This window comes from Dipodomys merriami, unplaced genomic scaffold, assembly GCF_024711535.1.
Source record: "Dipodomys merriami isolate MVZ:Mamm:240054 unplaced genomic scaffold, mDipMer1.0.p SCAF_52, whole genome shotgun sequence".
Lineage (NCBI taxonomy): Eukaryota > Metazoa > Chordata > Mammalia > Rodentia > Heteromyidae > Dipodomys > Dipodomys merriami.
In genome coordinates, this window is record NW_027206091.1 from 8,405,088 (window position 1) to 8,422,212 (window position 17,125).

The 17,125-nt window shown below is 53.0% G+C and overlaps 2 protein-coding genes across 5 annotated transcripts; one reads left to right on the forward strand and one right to left on the reverse strand.

Moving 5' to 3' along the window:
• Nucleotides 1–589: 589 nt before the first annotated feature.
• On the reverse strand, nucleotides 590–11,829 carry LOC138811354 (transmembrane protein 91-like). Of its 4 annotated transcripts, XM_069999096.1 has the most exons (6): nucleotides 11,751–11,776; nucleotides 10,992–11,033; nucleotides 9,635–9,733; nucleotides 3,953–4,189; nucleotides 2,391–2,540; nucleotides 590–830 (listed from the first exon to the last, which is right to left on the reverse strand). In XM_069999096.1, the coding sequence occupies exons 4-6, from the start codon at nucleotides 4,157–4,159 to the stop codon at nucleotides 672–674; spliced, it is 516 nt and encodes a 171-aa protein (XP_069855197.1). In that variant the 5' UTR covers nucleotides 4,160–4,189; nucleotides 9,635–9,733; nucleotides 10,992–11,033; nucleotides 11,751–11,776; the 3' UTR covers nucleotides 590–671. The 4 variants fall into 4 exon arrangements, with proteins under 4 accessions (XP_069855197.1, XP_069855196.1, XP_069855199.1 ...); XM_069999095.1 differs by lacking the exon at nucleotides 10,992–11,033 and having other exon boundaries at nucleotides 11,751–11,829; XM_069999098.1 differs by lacking the exons at nucleotides 9,635–9,733; nucleotides 10,992–11,033 and having other exon boundaries at nucleotides 11,751–11,821.
• LOC138811353 (B9 domain-containing protein 2) lies at nucleotides 11,754–16,871 on the forward strand. The gene is made up of 4 exons (XM_069999094.1): nucleotides 11,754–11,841; nucleotides 12,540–12,632; nucleotides 13,026–13,151; nucleotides 16,375–16,871. Exons 2-4 carry the CDS (start codon nucleotides 12,545–12,547, stop codon nucleotides 16,686–16,688), a joined length of 528 nt encoding a protein of 175 aa, XP_069855195.1. The 5' UTR covers nucleotides 11,754–11,841; nucleotides 12,540–12,544; the 3' UTR covers nucleotides 16,689–16,871.
• The last annotated feature ends 254 nt before the right edge of the window (nucleotides 16,872–17,125 follow it).

Consider the following 17,125-nt stretch of genomic DNA (forward strand, 5'->3'; position numbering starts at 1 on the left):
AACTCAGGATCTAAACACAATCCCTTAGCTTGCTTGTTCACACAAGGCTGGTGGTGTTCCATCACCTGAGCCACAGCTCCATTTCTGGCTTTTGCTGGTTCATTGGTGACAAGTCTCCCAGACTTTCCTGCCCAGGCTGGATTCTGTGATCCTCAGATCTCAGCCTCTTCCTGAGTAGCTAGGATGACAGGCATGAGCTACCAGTGCCCAGCTACCACAGCTTCTTGTTCCTTAAGCAACAAACTGCTGCCAGAGAGCCTCAGGGAGACAGCAGTTGTTCATGACTCATGGGGTGCAACTGGTGTGGAGAACATTGGCCCATTTTGCAGATGAGACAAAATGATCCTCAGGGAAGCCACTGAGGCTTGGGGTCCTGGCTGTGTGTGGTATGGAGGCCTTGGCCTCACCCACTTCCCCCTCCAGTCCTCAGGACCCCTCCCACCCCAGCACACACACACATACACACACAGACTGATGTGGCTTTAAGGATGTCTCCTTTAATCTCCGGTTGCTGCCACCTGGGGAGGGGGTGGGTCACCACCTGCTCCACTTGTGGATGGGGGGCGCCCGTCACTGCATCACTGCCGCCTCATGCACCAGGATTCTCCACTCTCTCCCCGGGTGTGCTGGGTCGCTGGCCTCTGGATTCACAGTGGGCGCTGGAGGGGCAGCTAGGGCGGGTCTCGAGAGGCAAGGTAGGCGGCCAGGGTCACCAGGGCGGCCGCGTATGTACACAGCCCCAGCCCGATGGCCAGGACCCCCAGCAGAAAGGCACGGCGGGAGGCAGCCCCTGCCCCCTGGATGTCCCCCTGGGCCCAAGCCTTGTTGGTCTGTAGAGGCAGTGGGCAGTAGTGATCAGGGCATCCCCCCTCCCCATCCTGCTTCCTGCAGCCTCTGCTCCGCCCAGCACACCATTCATTTCGATCAGCCCAAACAGGGCTATCACCTGTCAGCCAACATGGCTGGGCATTAGAGAGGCTGGTTGATGACTATGGTATGTGCCACTTTGCGTGCGTGCGTGCGTGCATGCGTGTGTGTGTGTGTGTGTGTGTGTGTGTGTGCATGCACACCAGTCTGGGGCTTGAACTGTCTACCACTTGAATCACAGCTCCATTTTCAGCCTTTTAAGTGGTTGGAGATAAGAATCTCACAGACTTTTCTTCTCTGGGCTGACTCTGAACAGTGATCCTCAGATCTCAGCTTTCTGATTAGGTAGAATTACGGGCATGAGCCACCAGCACCTAGCTGCCATTATTTTTTATTTTTTATTTTATTTTTTTGTCGGTTGTGGGACTTGAACTCGGCCTGGGTGCTGTCCCTGAGCTCTTTGGCTCAAGAATAGCACTCTACTACTTGAGCCACAGTGCCACTTCTGGCTTTTTCTGTTGATGTGGTGCTGAGGAATCAAACCCAGGGGCTCATGCATGCAAGGCAAGTGCTCTACCACTGAGCCACCTTCCCAGCCATGCCACTATTTTTTAATATGCCACCAGCCCAACTCACTTGGCTCTCAGTGACCTGAGGTGGGGGCTGTTCCCATTTTACACACAGGAAAAAGACTCAAGGGTGGCAGACTTGGGTTTGGATTCAAGTGAAGATCTGGGTGGTACTGGTGTTTAAACTCTACTTCACACTAAGCAATCACTCTACTACTTGAGCTATGCCCAGCCCTTCATTTACTTTGATTTTTTTTTTTTCCTGCTGGTCCTGGGGCTTGAACTGAGGACCTGGGCACTTTGCCTGAGCCTCTCTGTGCTCAAGGCTAGTGGTCTATCACTTAAGCCAGAGCATCACTTCCTGCTTTTTCTGCTTTTGTGGAGCTGAGGAATCCAACCCAGGGCCTCATGCATGTGAGGCAAGCACTCTACCACTAAGCCTTCCCAGCCCCTAGTCTTTTTTTATTTTAATTTTTGGCCTTGAGCTTACTTTTTAGCTGGTGCTCTACCATTGGAGCTATGCCTCCAACTCAACCTAGGCTGGCTTTGAACTGAAAACCTCTGGATCTCAGTCTCCTGAATAGTTAGGATTATAGGTATGAGCCACTGGTGCCTGATTGCTTTAGTTATTTTTCATATAAGGTCTCCCATCTTTTGTGCCCGGGTCTAGCCTTGGACTGGGATCCTCCTATCTATGTCTCCTGCATCATTAGAATTACAGATGTATACCAACATCTGTTTATTGGGATGGGTCCCGGTGGGGAGGTGATCCTCTCTTAACTTTTTGCCCGAATTGGCCTTAAACTAATTCTCCCAAGTAGCTAGGATTACAAGTGTGGCTTCTAAGTTCAGGCTTCTGATCCCCACTCAGGGTTCCATGAAATCGACCTCATTTTACCCCAGACGTATGTGGTGCAGTGTACCCATTACCCTCCTAGTCCCACACATACTGACCTTCTGGGCAAGACAGAAGGCAGCGATGCCCACCGGCCAAAAACAGCACAGCACGGAGAAGACGGCCAGGCCAAGGTGGTCATGGGGCAGAAGTGGGGAGAGACGGCCGCCCTCATCGCAGTCGGAGTCACTGTCACTGGAGGACAAGTCCTATGGACAGAGGAGGGCCTGGGTAGACATCTCTGGCCAACCACCTCTGCCCACTGCTCTCATCCCCATCATCCCCAACACCCAATGCTTCCTGGAAACCTCAAGAATGGTCAGAGAAGGCTTCTGACCCTGACATTCCAGATGCCAGGGCTTTTAAGCTCATTCTTTTTTTGTGTATAAGCTCATACTGGGGCTTGAACTCATAGTCTTATATTCTTTTTTTTTTGTCGGTCGTGGGGCCTGAACTCTGGGCCTGGGTGCTGTCCCTCAGCTCTTCAGCTCAAGGCAAGCACTCTACCACTTGAGCCATAGCACCACTTCTGGCTTTTTCTGCTTATGTAGTGCTAAGGAATTGAACCCAGGGCCTCATGCATGCAAGACAAGCAGTCTACCACTGAGCCACCTTCCCAGCCCCTGGTCTTGTGTTCTTACTGGGATTTTTGCTCATAGCTGGCACTATACCATTTGAGCCATATCTCCACTTCTTGCTATTTTGCTGGTTCATTGGAGATAAATGACTCATGGACTTCCCTACCTGGGCTCGCTTCGAACCAAGATACATCTCAGCCTCTTATATAGCTAGGATTACAGGCATGACCCACATGTTTCTAGGTACATTAGTGTCATTTTAATTCATGAATTTTAGATTCTTTCTCTCACACTAAAAGACCTAAAATACAATATGTACAAAAAATAAAAAATGAGAAAGTGACATTAGCTTGGGAAAAAGAAAAGATAGTAAAAGGGGCTGGGAAGGTGGCGCAGTGGTAGAGCGCTTGCCTTGCATGCATGAGGCCCTGGGTTTGACTCCTCAGTACCACATAAGCAGAAAAAAAAAGCCAGAAGTAGTGCTGTGGCTCAAGTGGTAGAGTGCTAGCCTTGAGCTGAAGAGCTGAGGGACAGCGCTCAGGCCCAGAGTTCAGGCCCCACGATCGGCTAAATAAATGAATTAATTAATTTTTTAAAAAGACCAAGATGATGCCGGGCGCCGGTGGCTCACGCCTGTAATCCTAGCTACTCAGGAGGCTGAGATCTGAGAATCGCGGTTCAAAGCCAGCCCGGGCAGGAAAGACCGTGAGACTCCTATCTCCAATAAACCACTAGAAAACCGGAAGTGGCGCTGTAGCTCAAGTGGTAGAGCGCTCGCCTTGAGCTGAAGAGCTGAGGGACAGCGCCCAAGCCCAGAGTTCAAGCCCCATGACCGACAAAAAAAAAAAAAAAAAAAAAAGACCAAGATGGGAGAAGGCTGGAGAGAACACCAACATAGCAACCAAGAATGATCAAAAGCCCACATGGTCAGTTAGTAAGAAGCCAGACCTCCATTACCTCCAACTGACAGCTTTGCAGATGGTGGCCGGGTCTGGGTCCCCTCTTCCCCTCCCTTGGCCTTCCCCGAGGCCTGCTGGTCCTACCTCGAGTTCCAGGAGCCCTGGCTCTCCCAGGCCAGCACTCACAGATGGAAGAGGCGGTAAGAACAGCCATCCCTTCAGGGGTTCTGGAGAGGCTCTCTCTCCTAAGGGGAGCCCCAACTCGGGTGTGCCAGACTTCTGGGCAGGGGGGTCATAAGCTGTGCCCCTCAGCAGAGGCTCTTGAAGCTCCTCAAGGCTAGAACTATCCATGGCTGGGAGGAGACTGTGACAGGGGGGTTCCTGGAGTACAGAGGGAGGACAAATACAAGTTGTCAAAGAACTTCATAACAGCCAAACACTGGTAGCTCACTCCTGTAGTCCTAGCTACTCAGGAGGCTGAGATTTGAGAATCAAAGTTCAGGGCTGAGGAAGTGGCTCAGTGGTAGAGCGCTTGCCTTGCATCCATGAGGCCCTAGGTTCGATTCCTCAGCACCACATAAGCAAAAAGAAAAGAGCTGGAAGTGGTGCTGTGGCTCAAGTGGTAGAGCACTATTCTTGAGCTGAGGGACAGCACTCAGGTCCCATGACTGGACTCCCCCCCCCCCCCAAAAAAAAAAAAAGTGCAAAGCCAGCACAGGCAGGAATGTCCCTGACACTTAGTGCCAGTTAGTCACTGAAAAAAGCAGAAAGTGGAGCTGTGGCTCAAGTGCTTAGAGCACTCACTTGAGTGAAAAAGCTAAGGAGCAGTGCCCAGGCCCTGAGTTCAAGCCCTAAGACTGGTACACAAAAAGAATCACAGCCGGGCGCCAGTAGCTCACGCCTGTCATCCTAGCTACTCAGGAGGCTGAGATCTGAGGATCCCGGTTCAAAGCCAGCCGGAGCAGGAAAGTCCGTGAGACTTACCTCCAATAAACCACTAGAAAACCGGAAGTGGCGCTGTGGCTCAAGCGGTAGAGTACTCGCCTTGGGCTGAAGAGTGCAGGGACAGCACCCAGGCCCAGAGTTCAAGCCCCACGACCGGGGGGGGGGGGGGGGGGGGGGGGGGGGGGGAGGGGGGGGAGAATCAAACAATGATCATTCCTCTTAACCCCTGACTGGGGAGACTCAAGCAGATATGACTATCAGATAGATTTTCTTTTTCTTTTTGGTCAGTCGTGGGGCCTGAACTCTGGGCCTGGGCGCTGTCCCTCAGCTCTTCAGCTCAAGGCTAGCGCTCTACCACTTGAGCCACAGCGCCATTTCTGGCTTTGTCTGCTTATATGGTGCTGAGGAATTGAACCCAGGGCCTCATGCATGCAAGGCAAGCGCTACCACTAAGCCACCTTCCCAGCCTTTCACACACACACACCCCTTTTTATTTTGCCAGTGGTAGGGCTTGAACCCTGGGCCTGGGTGCTGTCCCTGAGCTTCCTTTAATCAAGGCCAGTTCTCTACCACTGGAGCCACAGGGCCACTTCTGGCTTTTTGAGTTGGAGGTAAGGGTCTCACAGACATCCTTGTCCAGGCTGGCTTTGAACCAGGATCCTCAGATCTCAGCCTCCTTAGTAGCTAAGATTACAGGCATGAGACCTGCAATCATCAGAAGGATTTTGCAGATAGGAAAGCTGAGGCCCAGAGAGTCCTTAAAAGAGATGGGTTCAATTTACAAAGACATTCAGTTCTGGGCTTTTTACCTGTTGCATACTTAAAACTGTAACACACACTTGCCCTATGAGCTCCCCCCCCACACACACACACCATGCCAGGCTCACTCTGCTGTCCAGTCCCACCTTCCCTTCTTCGGTACAATCCACCCCCAGTGACCTCAGAACTTCACTCTACACCCCCCCACCACCCCCACCAGGCCTGCACACTCGAGTCCTGAAGGCCTCAGCATAGAGCCGCATCCAGGCAAGCCCACCCTCCACCCCCTACCCATCACCCAGATCTCTCTTCCAGAAATCCTCACTGAGGCCCAACACCTCACCCACTCATCCCAAGAGGCGGCCCGGATCTTCCCACCCGCGTCGCCCCTGCACGCAGGCAGGCTCCCCTCCCTCACCCCCTCCTTTGCACACCTCCCCACAAACCTGCAGCTCTCCCCACCCCCTCTGCCCCCCCTTAACCCATACAGCACACGTTACGTCTTCACACTCAGGACGACCAGAAAAGACATTTTTCTGGCCCCGGGGAGGAGTGGTGGGGAAGGACTAAGCCTCCACTGCGCCCACTGGCTCGTCCAAGGTTCGGGTCCCCACCGATGCCTCAGCGACGCCAGCACTCTAGGGGAGGGGCGCCGTGTCCCCCTTCCTCCCCTTATCCCATCACTCATCGCCCACGGCTAGACCCCGCTCTCCCCCAGCACAGCCCTTCCCGCAAAGGGTGCACGAACCTAGGGATCGGGCCCCGCGCACTGCGCCGCGCCGCCGCCGCCGCCGCCGCCGCCGCCGCCGCCGCCGCCGCCGCCGCCGGGGTCTCTGCGCGTCCTGCCCGCAGCGCGCGGAGGCGGGGGCGTGGCCGCGGGCCGAGGCCCCGCCCCCTCCACTGCAGAGTGGGCGGGGCTTGGAAGGCCGTCATCGGCCGCCACCCGCGCGCCGTGGGTTGCAGGAGGAGGAGGGAGAGTGGTCCCTGGCAGCAAGCCCTTACCCCAAAACCCAGGCCTGAGCGCCCGTCAAGGCTTGGGGCGCCTCCCCGCCCCGATCCCCGGGCTGTCCTGGCTTGGCCCCCCCTGCTCCCTTGTCTCTCGTGGTTCCATAATGACAGCACCGATGGCTTTGAGCCCGGGTCTAAGGCCTTTATATGGCCCCGGGCGCGTTTACGATGCATCCCAAGCCTCCTGTTTCACGTGGCAGGAAAGAAGCACAGAGAGGTTAAGCAACTGCCCCAAGAACACGCAGCTCTATTGATTTCAGTACAAGACCCAGCAGCTCCTGGAGTTCAAAGCTTCCTTCCATCTTCCTTACAGTAGCTGGTTTTTTGTTTGTTTTGGGGTTTTGTTTTGTTTTTTTTTTTTGCTTTTTGTTTTTTGGTCGATCGTGGGGCTTGAACTCTAGGCTGGGCACTGTCCCTGAGCTCTACCACTTGAGCCACAGCACCACTTCTGGTTTTGTTTTGTTTTCCTGGTAGTTAATTGGAGATAAGAGTCTCACGAACTTTACTGCCCAGGCTGGCTTTAAACCATGGTCCTCAGATCTCAGCCTCCTGAGTAACTAGGATTACAGGCATGAGCCACCAGCACCCAGCTAGTAGCTCTGTTTCTGTTTTGTTTTGTTGGTTGTGGGGCTTGAACTCAGGGTCCGGGAGCTGTCCTTGAGCTTTTTCACTACAGGCTAATCTCTACCACTTTGAGGCACAGCTCCACTTCCAGTTTTCTGGTGATTCATTGGAGATAAGAGCCTCAGGGACTTTCCTGGCCTGGCTGCCTTTGAACCTCAATTATCTGGTCTCAGCCTCCTGAATAGCTGGATTACATGTGTGAGCCATCTGTGCCCAGTGAGCAGCTCTTCTTTTACCCTCAAGAAACAGAGGCATAGTCCAGTGACAGTGGATCACGCCTGTAATCCTAGCTTCTCAGGATGCTGAGATCTGAGGATCACAGTTCAAAGCCAGCCCAAGTGAAAAAACTGTGAGACTCTATCTCAAATGAACCAGCAAAAAGCTGGAAGTAGGGTTCTGGCTCAGGTGGTAGAGTAGCAGTCTTGACTAAAAAAGCTCAGGGAGGGCTGGAAAGGTGGCTCAGTGGTAAAGTGCTTGCTTTGCATGCGTGAGGCCCTGGGTTCGATTCCTCAGCACCACATAAGCAGAAAAAAATGGAAGTGGTGCTGTGGTTCAAGTGGTAGAGCGCTAGCCTTGAGCTGAAGAGCTGAGGGACAGTGCCCAGGTCCAGAGTTTAGGCCCATGACCGACCAAAAAATAAAAATTGAAAAAAAAAAGCTCAGAGACAGTGCCCAGGCCCTGAGTTCAAGCCCTAGTACTAGCATAAAAATGGGGGTGCTGGTTACATGTACAATCCTAGCTAGTGGTCTGGGAAGGTGGCTCAGTGGTAGAGTGCTTGTCTCCCATGCATGAGGCCCTGGGTTCGATTCCTTAGCACCATATAAGCAGAAAAAGCCAGAAGTGACGCTATGGTTCAAGTGGTAGAGCACTAGCCTTGAGCTGAAGAGCTGAGGGACAGCACCCAGGCAGAGAGTTCAGGCCCCATGACCACCACCAACAACAAAATCCTAGCTACTCAGGAGGTTAAGAGCTGAGGGCTAAAGTTCAAAGCCAGCCCAGACAGGAACTTCTGTGAGACTCTTATCTCCAATAAACCACCAGAAAAACGGAAGTGGCGCTGTGGCTCAAGTGGCAGAGTGTTTGCCTTGAGCTGAAGAGCTCAAGAACAGGGCCCAGGCCCAGAGTTCAAGACCCAGGACTGAAAACAAACAAACAAAGAACCCAGGGGGGTGAGGAGATACTCCACACCTCTTAGCGGTGATGGCATTGCTCATGTGTTTAGATTAGTCCTCTAACAACTGTCCAACAGAAACTACACTGAACATGTGCCATGTTTGCTCATTGCTAGTCACACCCATCTCCTCACCCTGTCTGCTTCCACCTCCTACAGGAAGCCCACCCAGTTTGTACTGCTTCCTTTCCCTGATATCCTCCATCTGGCCAGACAGGAGGATTCCCCAGTCTGCTGTGGGGCCCGCCGGAGTTCCCTTGCTCCAGGGCTCCGAGGCACAGTGCCAAGCGTCCAGACACACAAGCTGGCATGGGCCCCATTCCTGGGGAGAACAGATGGTGCCTTTAAGTGTATTTGGCTCTTTTGGAGTGTCTGGCGGATGACGTGAGCAAGCAGGGTAACCCATTGGAGGGGGGCACTGACAGTGGCTCGGAGGGGACCCCGTTATTCAGCAGCTCCATGCCCTTGCTGTGTCTTTGTAGCATAGTGAGACACATTACCCATTGCTTCTGAGTCTTCCCATCAGAGTTGGCGCCAACAAATTGGGATTAGTTCAGTTGCTGTGGTGCCTCAGGGCCTAGAACTGTGCCTGGCACAGAGGGACCGTCTTTACATATTTGTGAGATGAGGTATGCGTTCCTACCAGCCTGTTTTTCACCAGATCACCGAGCGCCAGTTGTTTCCCCGTCCCTCCCCCCATCATCCTCGGCTACTGTAAAGATGAATTTGAATCCAGCTAGAATCCTCCAGCCATCACCGTCCTTCTATACACTCTCCGACCCAGCCTTTTCCGGGAGTCAGGGCAGCCAGGCTTTTTAGCCTGGGATGGAATGTTAAACACCAGATTCCACCCAGCCAGGATCCTCTGAGGAGGCCCCAGGCATGTGGTGCCTTCCTGTGGACTAGTTGTATGTCACATTACCATCCATATCCCCTTAACCAGCCCCTCAGATGCCCTGAAAAGGACAAAGATCATGTTGGTGACTTTCCTGCAGAAAATGCATTACTTACACCCAATGATAAATTTAAAAAAAAAGATAAAGCCAACAAAAGAGAGACTCTAGAGCTATGTACCAGCCCTCATGCCTATAATCCTAGTTACTCAGTAGACTGAGGTCTGATGATCGTGGTTTGAAGTCAGCCCAGGCAGGAAAAGTTCATGAGACTCTTATCTCTAGTTAACCAGCAAAAAAAAGTGGAAACTACCACCCTGAGTTCAAGCCCCAATATTGGCAGAGAAGAAGTCAGATGGGGAAGAGGATAAGGAAGAAGACCAAGAGGAGGTAAGGAAAATGAGAGGAGAAAGCTAGAAGCCATACCTGTCATCACAACTACTGAGGAGGCTGAAGCAGGAGGATTTTGAGTTCAAGTCCAGCCAGAGTTGAGTTCAAGACCAGGCTGGCCTACATAGCAATAGTCTGCATCAAAGGAAAAAATGACAAAGACTTTCACAAATCAAACACTGAACCAAAGATTCCAGGCATAAAACAAAGCCTATTGTATGATTTTGTTTGTATATCATACCAAAAACTAGGCAAAACCACTTGCGAAGTGAGGGCCATTGTTACCCTGGGGCAGGTGGGGGCAGGGAAGGGCACAAAGGAGACTTTGGGGCTCTGCTCACTTGCTAGTGTTATTTTCTGGTGCTGAGTTCTGGTTATCAAGTGTGTTTCTGGGTATGAAGTTGAATCAAGCTGTTCATTTATTTGTTGGTTCGTTGGTTGGTTGGTTGTGGGGCCTGAACTCTGGGCCTGGTGGATGCTGTCCCTGAGCTCTTTAGCTCAAGGCTAGTGCTCTACCACTTGGGCCACAGTGCCACTTCTGTTTTTTGGGTTTTTTTTTTTGTTTTTTGTCTGCTTATGTGGTGCTGAGGAACCCAGGGCTTCGTGCATGCAAGACAAGCACTCTATCACTGAGCCACCTTCCCAGGCCCTGTCCATTTATTCTTGTGCTGTTTTCTGTGTGTTGTATTATGCTTCCCAAAAATTGTTTCTGTAAAAGACTGAGTTAGATCTTCATATTCTGACATGGAGAAGTTTCCAAGCAAGGTGTAAAACTTTAGTACAGTTGCTAGAGAAAACAGTATGGTGGTTCCTCAAAAAAAAATTTAAAAATAGATTTACCGTATGGCCCAGCCATCCCATTTCTGGGGATATAAACAAAAGAACTAAAATTAAGGTCTCAAAAGAGCTGTTTAGCCAGATGCTGGTGGCTCCTGCCTGTAAGCCTACTCTGGAGGCTGAGATCCGAGGATCCAGGTTCAAAGCCATCCCTGGCAGGTAAGTAGTGAGACTTTTCAATTAACCACCAGAAATCCAGAAGTGAAGCTGTGGCTCAAAGTGGTGAGCACTAGCCTTGAATAGAAGAGCTCAGGGATAATGCCCAGGCCCTGAGTTCAAACCCCACTACCAACAACAATGAAAAAGGAGGGGATATATTCTCATGGTGCTGTTGTGGGCTAGGGAGCAACATTCAGCTGGATCAAAAGCACAGGAACGGTACAGCTCTGAAATAAACTCAGACTTAGTACTGCTGTGCGCTCTCCTTTTCCTGGACGAAAGAACTAGAGATCAAGAGCTGGGCAAAGCCATGGGACAAATTACTGGCAGAGCTCAGTCGTCAAAGACAGGACTTTCAGAACTAGGGGTATGTGTAGCTGAGTGGCAGGGCACTTACTTGCCTAGCCTTCGTGAAACCCTGTATTCGATTCTTCCATTACTGCAACCAAACAAAAAGTCAGGTATAGTGGCGGAGGCCTATAGTCCCAGCATTGGGGAGACTAAGACAGGAGAGCTGAGAGTTTGAGACCAGCCCAGGCTACAAAGGGAGACCCTATCTCAAAACAAAACAAAAATCTCCAACCAAAACACCCTAACACATCCCCAAACAAACCAACAGAAAATTAATACTGGGGGGGGCTCTGATAACATTAGTGAATCCCACGCCCCAATTTCTCCAGTGTCTGAATGAGCTGTACACTTTTTCTTTCCAAATTATAAGACAGGAAAATGGACACATTATGCCTTGGTGCTAAATGGGAGATTTCCGCCGGTCGGGGAGCCGGGGGGAGGTGGGGTGGTAAACGAGACTCCGAATAGATTTGCTTATTGGGTAAAGAAGACAATCTGGAGGAAACAGTTGGCGCTCAAACTTCCTCTGCCCAAGTCAAGAAGGAGCTGCCAGGCCACGCCCCCCAATGACAGAAGGCTGGGCTGGAGCTAGAGGCGAAATGTCCATCACACCTTCGCCCCGCCCCACCGAGGGCAGCTTGAACCAATAATCTGTGTGCAGGGCGGGAGCAAAGCCAGAGGCGGGGCCTGATGTTGCCCAGCAACAACCAGAGAACCCCAGACGAACGTGGCGGCGGAAGGGTCGCCTCTCAGATCTTTCCCTGCCAGGAAACAGAAAAGGTTCTGGGGGAGGCGCGAGCCTCACCTAGTCGCCATCCGCGGTGGAGACAGGTCAGGCCCATGAACGCCAACCCCGTCAGCCACCTTCGATTCTTCTAACCGTTAAGCGCAGTGAGGTATGAATAACGCGTGCGCAGCGCTTAGAGGCGGAGCTAAAGCGAGCCTGCATCCAGTACGCATGCGCCTAGAGGAGTTTTTTTTTTGTCCTGCTGACGCAAGGGGCGGAGTTTACGGGGGCGGAGCCAGTGTCTCGTGGGGGCGGGGCTTTCTTCAAGAGTGATTTTCATTTTTCTTTGGGGGGGGGGGCGTGGAGGGACGAGTGATGGACCTGGATGGACCTGGGGCTTGAATTAAGGGCCTGAGTGCTATCCCTTACCTATGTGTTGCTCCAGGCTAGTGCTGTACTTTTGAGTCCACAGTTCCACGTTTAGTATTTTGCTAGTTAATTGCAGATAAGGTTCTCACGGACTTTCCTGCCTGGGCTGGTTTGGACTTGTGATCCTAAGATCTCAGCCTCCTGAGTAGCTAAGATTACAGGAGTGAGCCATTGATGCCTGGCTCAAGACTGATCTTTAAGCGGTCTTCTTAGTCCAGGGTGTCCTCCCTGCTTTCCTGGAAAGTTGATGAGGAGCTAAAACTACAGTAACAATGGGTTGACAAAACTAGCTTGGAATCCTAGTACTGCAGTTAATTTATGGACCTCAGTTTCCCTGTCTGTCAGATGAGAATAATACACTTACCTCATAGGGTTGGACTGTATACATATACATATATATGTATGTATGTATTTATTTATTTATTTATTCCCATCCAGGGACCATGGCAGAAGTACACGTAATTGGGCAGATCATGGGGGCCACTGGCTTCTCAGAAAGTAGCCTGTTCTGCAAGTGGGGCATCCACACAGGTACCTCATCTCCCAACCAAGAACCCACCATCCTCCCCACCAGCTTTCCTTGCCTTCTGGACAGCCTCCTGATCCTCCTGGCCCAGAGTACAATCTGTCCCTTCTTTTTTTTTTGGGGGGGGGGACTGGGCGCTGTCCCTCAGCTCTTCAGCTCAAGGCTGAGCCACAGCTCCACTTCTGGTTTTCTGGTGTTTAATTGGAGATAAGAGTCTCACAGACGTTCCTGTCTGGGCTGGCTTTGAAGCGCAGTCCTCAGATCTCAGCCTCCTGAGTAGTTAGGATTCTAGGCATGAGCCACCGGCGCCTGGCTACAAATAGGTCTTTAGCTATAGTGACATAGCCTGCCTGAAAGCTGTCTCCTAACCCCTACCCTGTACCTGGTTCTCATTGCAGGGGCAGCCTGGAAGCTCCTGTCTGGGGTGCGTGAGGGCCAAACCCAGGTGGACACCCCCCAGATAGGGGACATGGCCTACTGGTCCCACCCCATTGATCTGCACTTTGCTACAAAAGGTCTCCAAGGTGGGTACCACAGCTGGGCTCTGGAGCAGCTAGGGCTGAGAAGCGTATGTCTTGTCCCTGCTCCCCAGACCTGCTCTATAGGAGGTCCCTGAGTGTATGAGATGGGACCAAGGCTGGAATGAAGGGAGGATGAAAGGTAGGGTACAGGATGAGAGGGAAGGTAGAGAGGGACAGTCCTAGAATCTCCAGTGAGTGAGGCTAGGGGTTGGGAGGGCTTAGGAGAGTTAGAGAGTGGGAAGGGGAGTATGGTAACAGTGCTGTGTACCTAGTAAAGGTTGTGCTAGGTACTAAGTGCCTACCATGCCCACTCTGGGTTGTTGGATGCTAGGGAGATATCTGTGACCAATATATCTCCTGTATATATACATTCTACTCCAACCCCATCCTTCTGGGCCTCCATCCTTGTCTCTAGACGAGGCCAGCCTAGACTGGGCAGAGCTGGGATTGGGGAATCTCAGAGGCCAAGTGAGCCCAGAAGAGGTGAGGCCCTCAGAGCTCCAAGGGCCTCGAGTTTGACTCCAAAGGACCAGGAGTTCATCGGGCCAAGGGAGGAGGGATGAAGGGAGAGTTTTCCAGTAGAGAGAGATTGCCTGTGGAAGTCTCAAGGGGGAAAGTGAATCAGGGCCTCTGGAGGACTGTGGGACAGCCAAAGACAGTGGGGGCAGCACACTGGGCCTTGGATGCTGAGGTGATCGACCAAAGACCCTGGGGAGCCACAGCAGGAGTGGACACATCAGCAGTCTTGGGGCTTGAACTCTGCACCTGAGTATTTTCCCTGAGCTCTTCAGCTTAATGCAAGCACTCTACCATTTGAACCATAACGCCACTTCCGGTTTTCTGGTGGTTCATTGGAGAGAAGATTCCCTCCGACTTTTCCTGCCCGGGCTGGCTTTGAACCTCGATCCTCAGATCTCAGCCTCCTGAGTAGCTGCATTACAGGTGTGAGCCACCACAGCGCTGGCCCAGCTTTTTTTTTTTTTTTTTTTTTTTTTTTGTCAGTCAGGGCCTTGAACTCTGGGCCTGGGCACTGTCCCTGTGCTCTTCAGCTCAAGGCGAGTGCTCTACCGCTTGAGCCACAGTGCCACTTCCGGTTTTCTAGTGGTTTACTGGAGATAAGAGTCTCCCGGAGTTTCCTGCCCAGGCTGGCTTTGAACCATGATCCACAGATCTCAGCCTCCTGAGTAGCTAGGATTACAGGCGTGAGCCACCATTGCCCAGCTGTTTTTGTTTTTATTATTTTTTTTAATCTGTCCTTGAGCTGGGTGCTGCTGGCTCAATTCTAGCTATTCAGGAGGCTAAGATCTAAGGAAGACAGCCCTCCAAAAATAAAAGTAAGATAAAATTGATAGCTGTCCCTGGCTGCTGCGTGGGGTCAAGGCTGTGGCCCAGAGGCAGCAGAGAATTCTGTACCTTTAGCTGGAGGTCCCTGGCACCCAGTGCTGGTGTCATCTTTTCTCTTGTCTTAGCCCCCAGCCTGCCCATCAGGAAATCCTGTTTGCCTTAAAACTTTGTTTGAAACCCATCACTTTTGTTTTGTTTTGGTGTCAGCAGTGGGGTTTGAACTCTTCCTTAGCTTTTTCTGCTCAAGGCTGGCATGATACTACCACTTGAGCCACAGCTCCACTTCTAGTTTTTTGTAGCTCTAGGTTGGCTTCAAAGCAGGATTCTCAGATCTCAGCCTCAGAGTAGCTAGGATTACAGGTGTGAGCCACTGGTTTAGCCAGGCTCAAACATATCTCGACTCCAGCTTCTCACCCCTTTCCACCAGTACCTGATCTGTTCATTTTCAGCTCTTACCTAGACCATTCCGTAGCATCATTCGTCTGGGTCTATGCCATTCACTTCCTCACCACCCACAGCCATGATCTGGCTGTCACCTCTGCCCCTTCTCACCTTTGTTCTTTCTGATCTAGAAGTAATGGCCCGTAGGTTCCCTGCTACCTTAGGACCTTTACACTGGCTGTTCCGTTTGGCTGGGATCGCTGTTCCCCTAAATGCCCATGCATCCTAGTGTCTTCTGTCCTTTAAACATTTGTTCAAATGTCATCTCCTTAGGGAAGCTCTCTTGATCCTCCTTTCCCAAGCTGCACCCTGCCCCCCACCCTAGCCAGCTTTATTTTTCTCCAGAGCAGCTATCACCATCTGACATACCCTGTAATTTGCTTATTTACTGTTGGTTGTCTCCAATGTCAGCTTGGAAGGGCAGGAATTCTTGTCTGCTGTGTTCACTGCTGAGTCTCCAGCTCCTAAAAAACAGGGCCAAGCCCAGAGGAGGGTTCAGAATAGAGAAGGAGCTGGGCCAAATTTTTAGCACTTTTTTTTTGTTGGTTTTAATGCCTGTCCTGGGCCTTGAACTCAGGGCCTGACCATTGTTCCTTAGCTGTTTTCTTTTTCTTTTTCTTTTTCTTTTTTATCTCAAGGCTGATGCTCGACCACTTTAGCCACAGCTCCAATTCTGGCCTTTTACTGGTTTATTGGAGATAAGAGTCTCGCAGAGCTGGGCGCCGGTGGCTCACGCCTGTAATCCTAGCTACTCAGGAGGCTGAGATCTGAGAATCGGGGTTCAAAGCCAGCCCGGGCAGGAAAGACCGTGAGACTCCTATCTCCAATAAACCACTAGAAAACCGGAAGTGGTGCTGTAGCTCAAGTGGTAGAGTGCTCGCCTTGAGCTGAAGAGCTGAGGGACGGACAGCGCCCAGGTCCAGAGTTCAAGCCCCATGACCGACAAAAAAAAAAAAAAAAGTCTCGCAGACTTTACTGCTTGGGCTGGCTTCAAACTGAGATCTTGGGAATAGTTGGGATTACAGATGTGAGCGAGAGGGTGCCAGGTTTTCCCCAAGCACTTTTGACTGGCAGGCAAGGATCTGGGCTGTGTTAGCACACCTGTGGATGGAGCTAGATGTTTCCTGCTGCCCAGTGGTGGCAGACTGGATGGGGGAGAATGAAAGTCCTATGTCCAGCTAGGAGGACAAGGCTGGAGACAGTAAGAGGGCCTCGGGATCAGGACCTAAGGCGCTGACCTGCGGACTGGAGGTGAAGAGGACAGATGTGAAGGGCCTTGGCTATTTAGGAGGCTACGGATAATGCGAAGCCATGGATGTAAACAGGAGAGTGATGGATTCTGAGCGTTGGGGTGGAGGAGAAAAATTGGGGGGACCACCCAGGAGCAGCAGGCTAACCGCCCCCTCATTCCTCTCCCCTCTCCACCCTGTCCATCCTGCAGGCTGGCCCCGGCTCCATCTCCAGGTGTGGTCCCAGGACAGCTTCGGCCGCTGCCAGCTGGCAGGGTATGGCTTCTGCCACGTGCCCAGCAGCCCAGGCACCCACCGGCTGGAATGCCCCACATGGCGGCCCCTGGGCAGCTGGCGGGAGCAGCTGGCGCGGGCCTTCGTGGGCGGGGGCCCGCAGCTGGTGCACGCGGACACCATCTACAGCGGGGCGGACCGCTACCGCCTGCGCACGGCCGCGGCCGGCGCGGTGCACCTGGAGCTCGGCCTGCTGCTGCGCCACTTCGACCGCTACGGCGTCGAGTGCTGACGCCGGCCCGGTGCGGGGGGCTCCCGGGGCCGATCCCGGCAGCGCCCCGCCTCGGTCCCCGCCGATCGCACGATCGCCCAGGCCACCTCAGGGCCGCAGGCTGGCGGGCTCGGGGTCGGGGAGCCGCGGTCGCTGGGCGCAATAAACACGCGCGCGGTCTCCGAGGTACGGTGTCCGTTCCCCCTCTCCCGTCCCGTCCCCCAGCCCTCCCCGCCCCTGGACAGACCCGGCGTCCCGGCCGGGTCCCCCGATCGCCGGGCCCGCATCCCCGGGCCGCCTACCCCCCCCCCCCCCCGCAGGCCGGCGTTGACCCCGCGCCAACCCCCGCCGCGCCGGGCTCGCCCCGGCCGCCAGGAGGCAGCACCCCGCGGGCGGGGCGGGGCCGGGGCGCCCGCCCCCTCGGGGCCGCGGGGACCCCCTCGGAGCCCCCCGCCCCC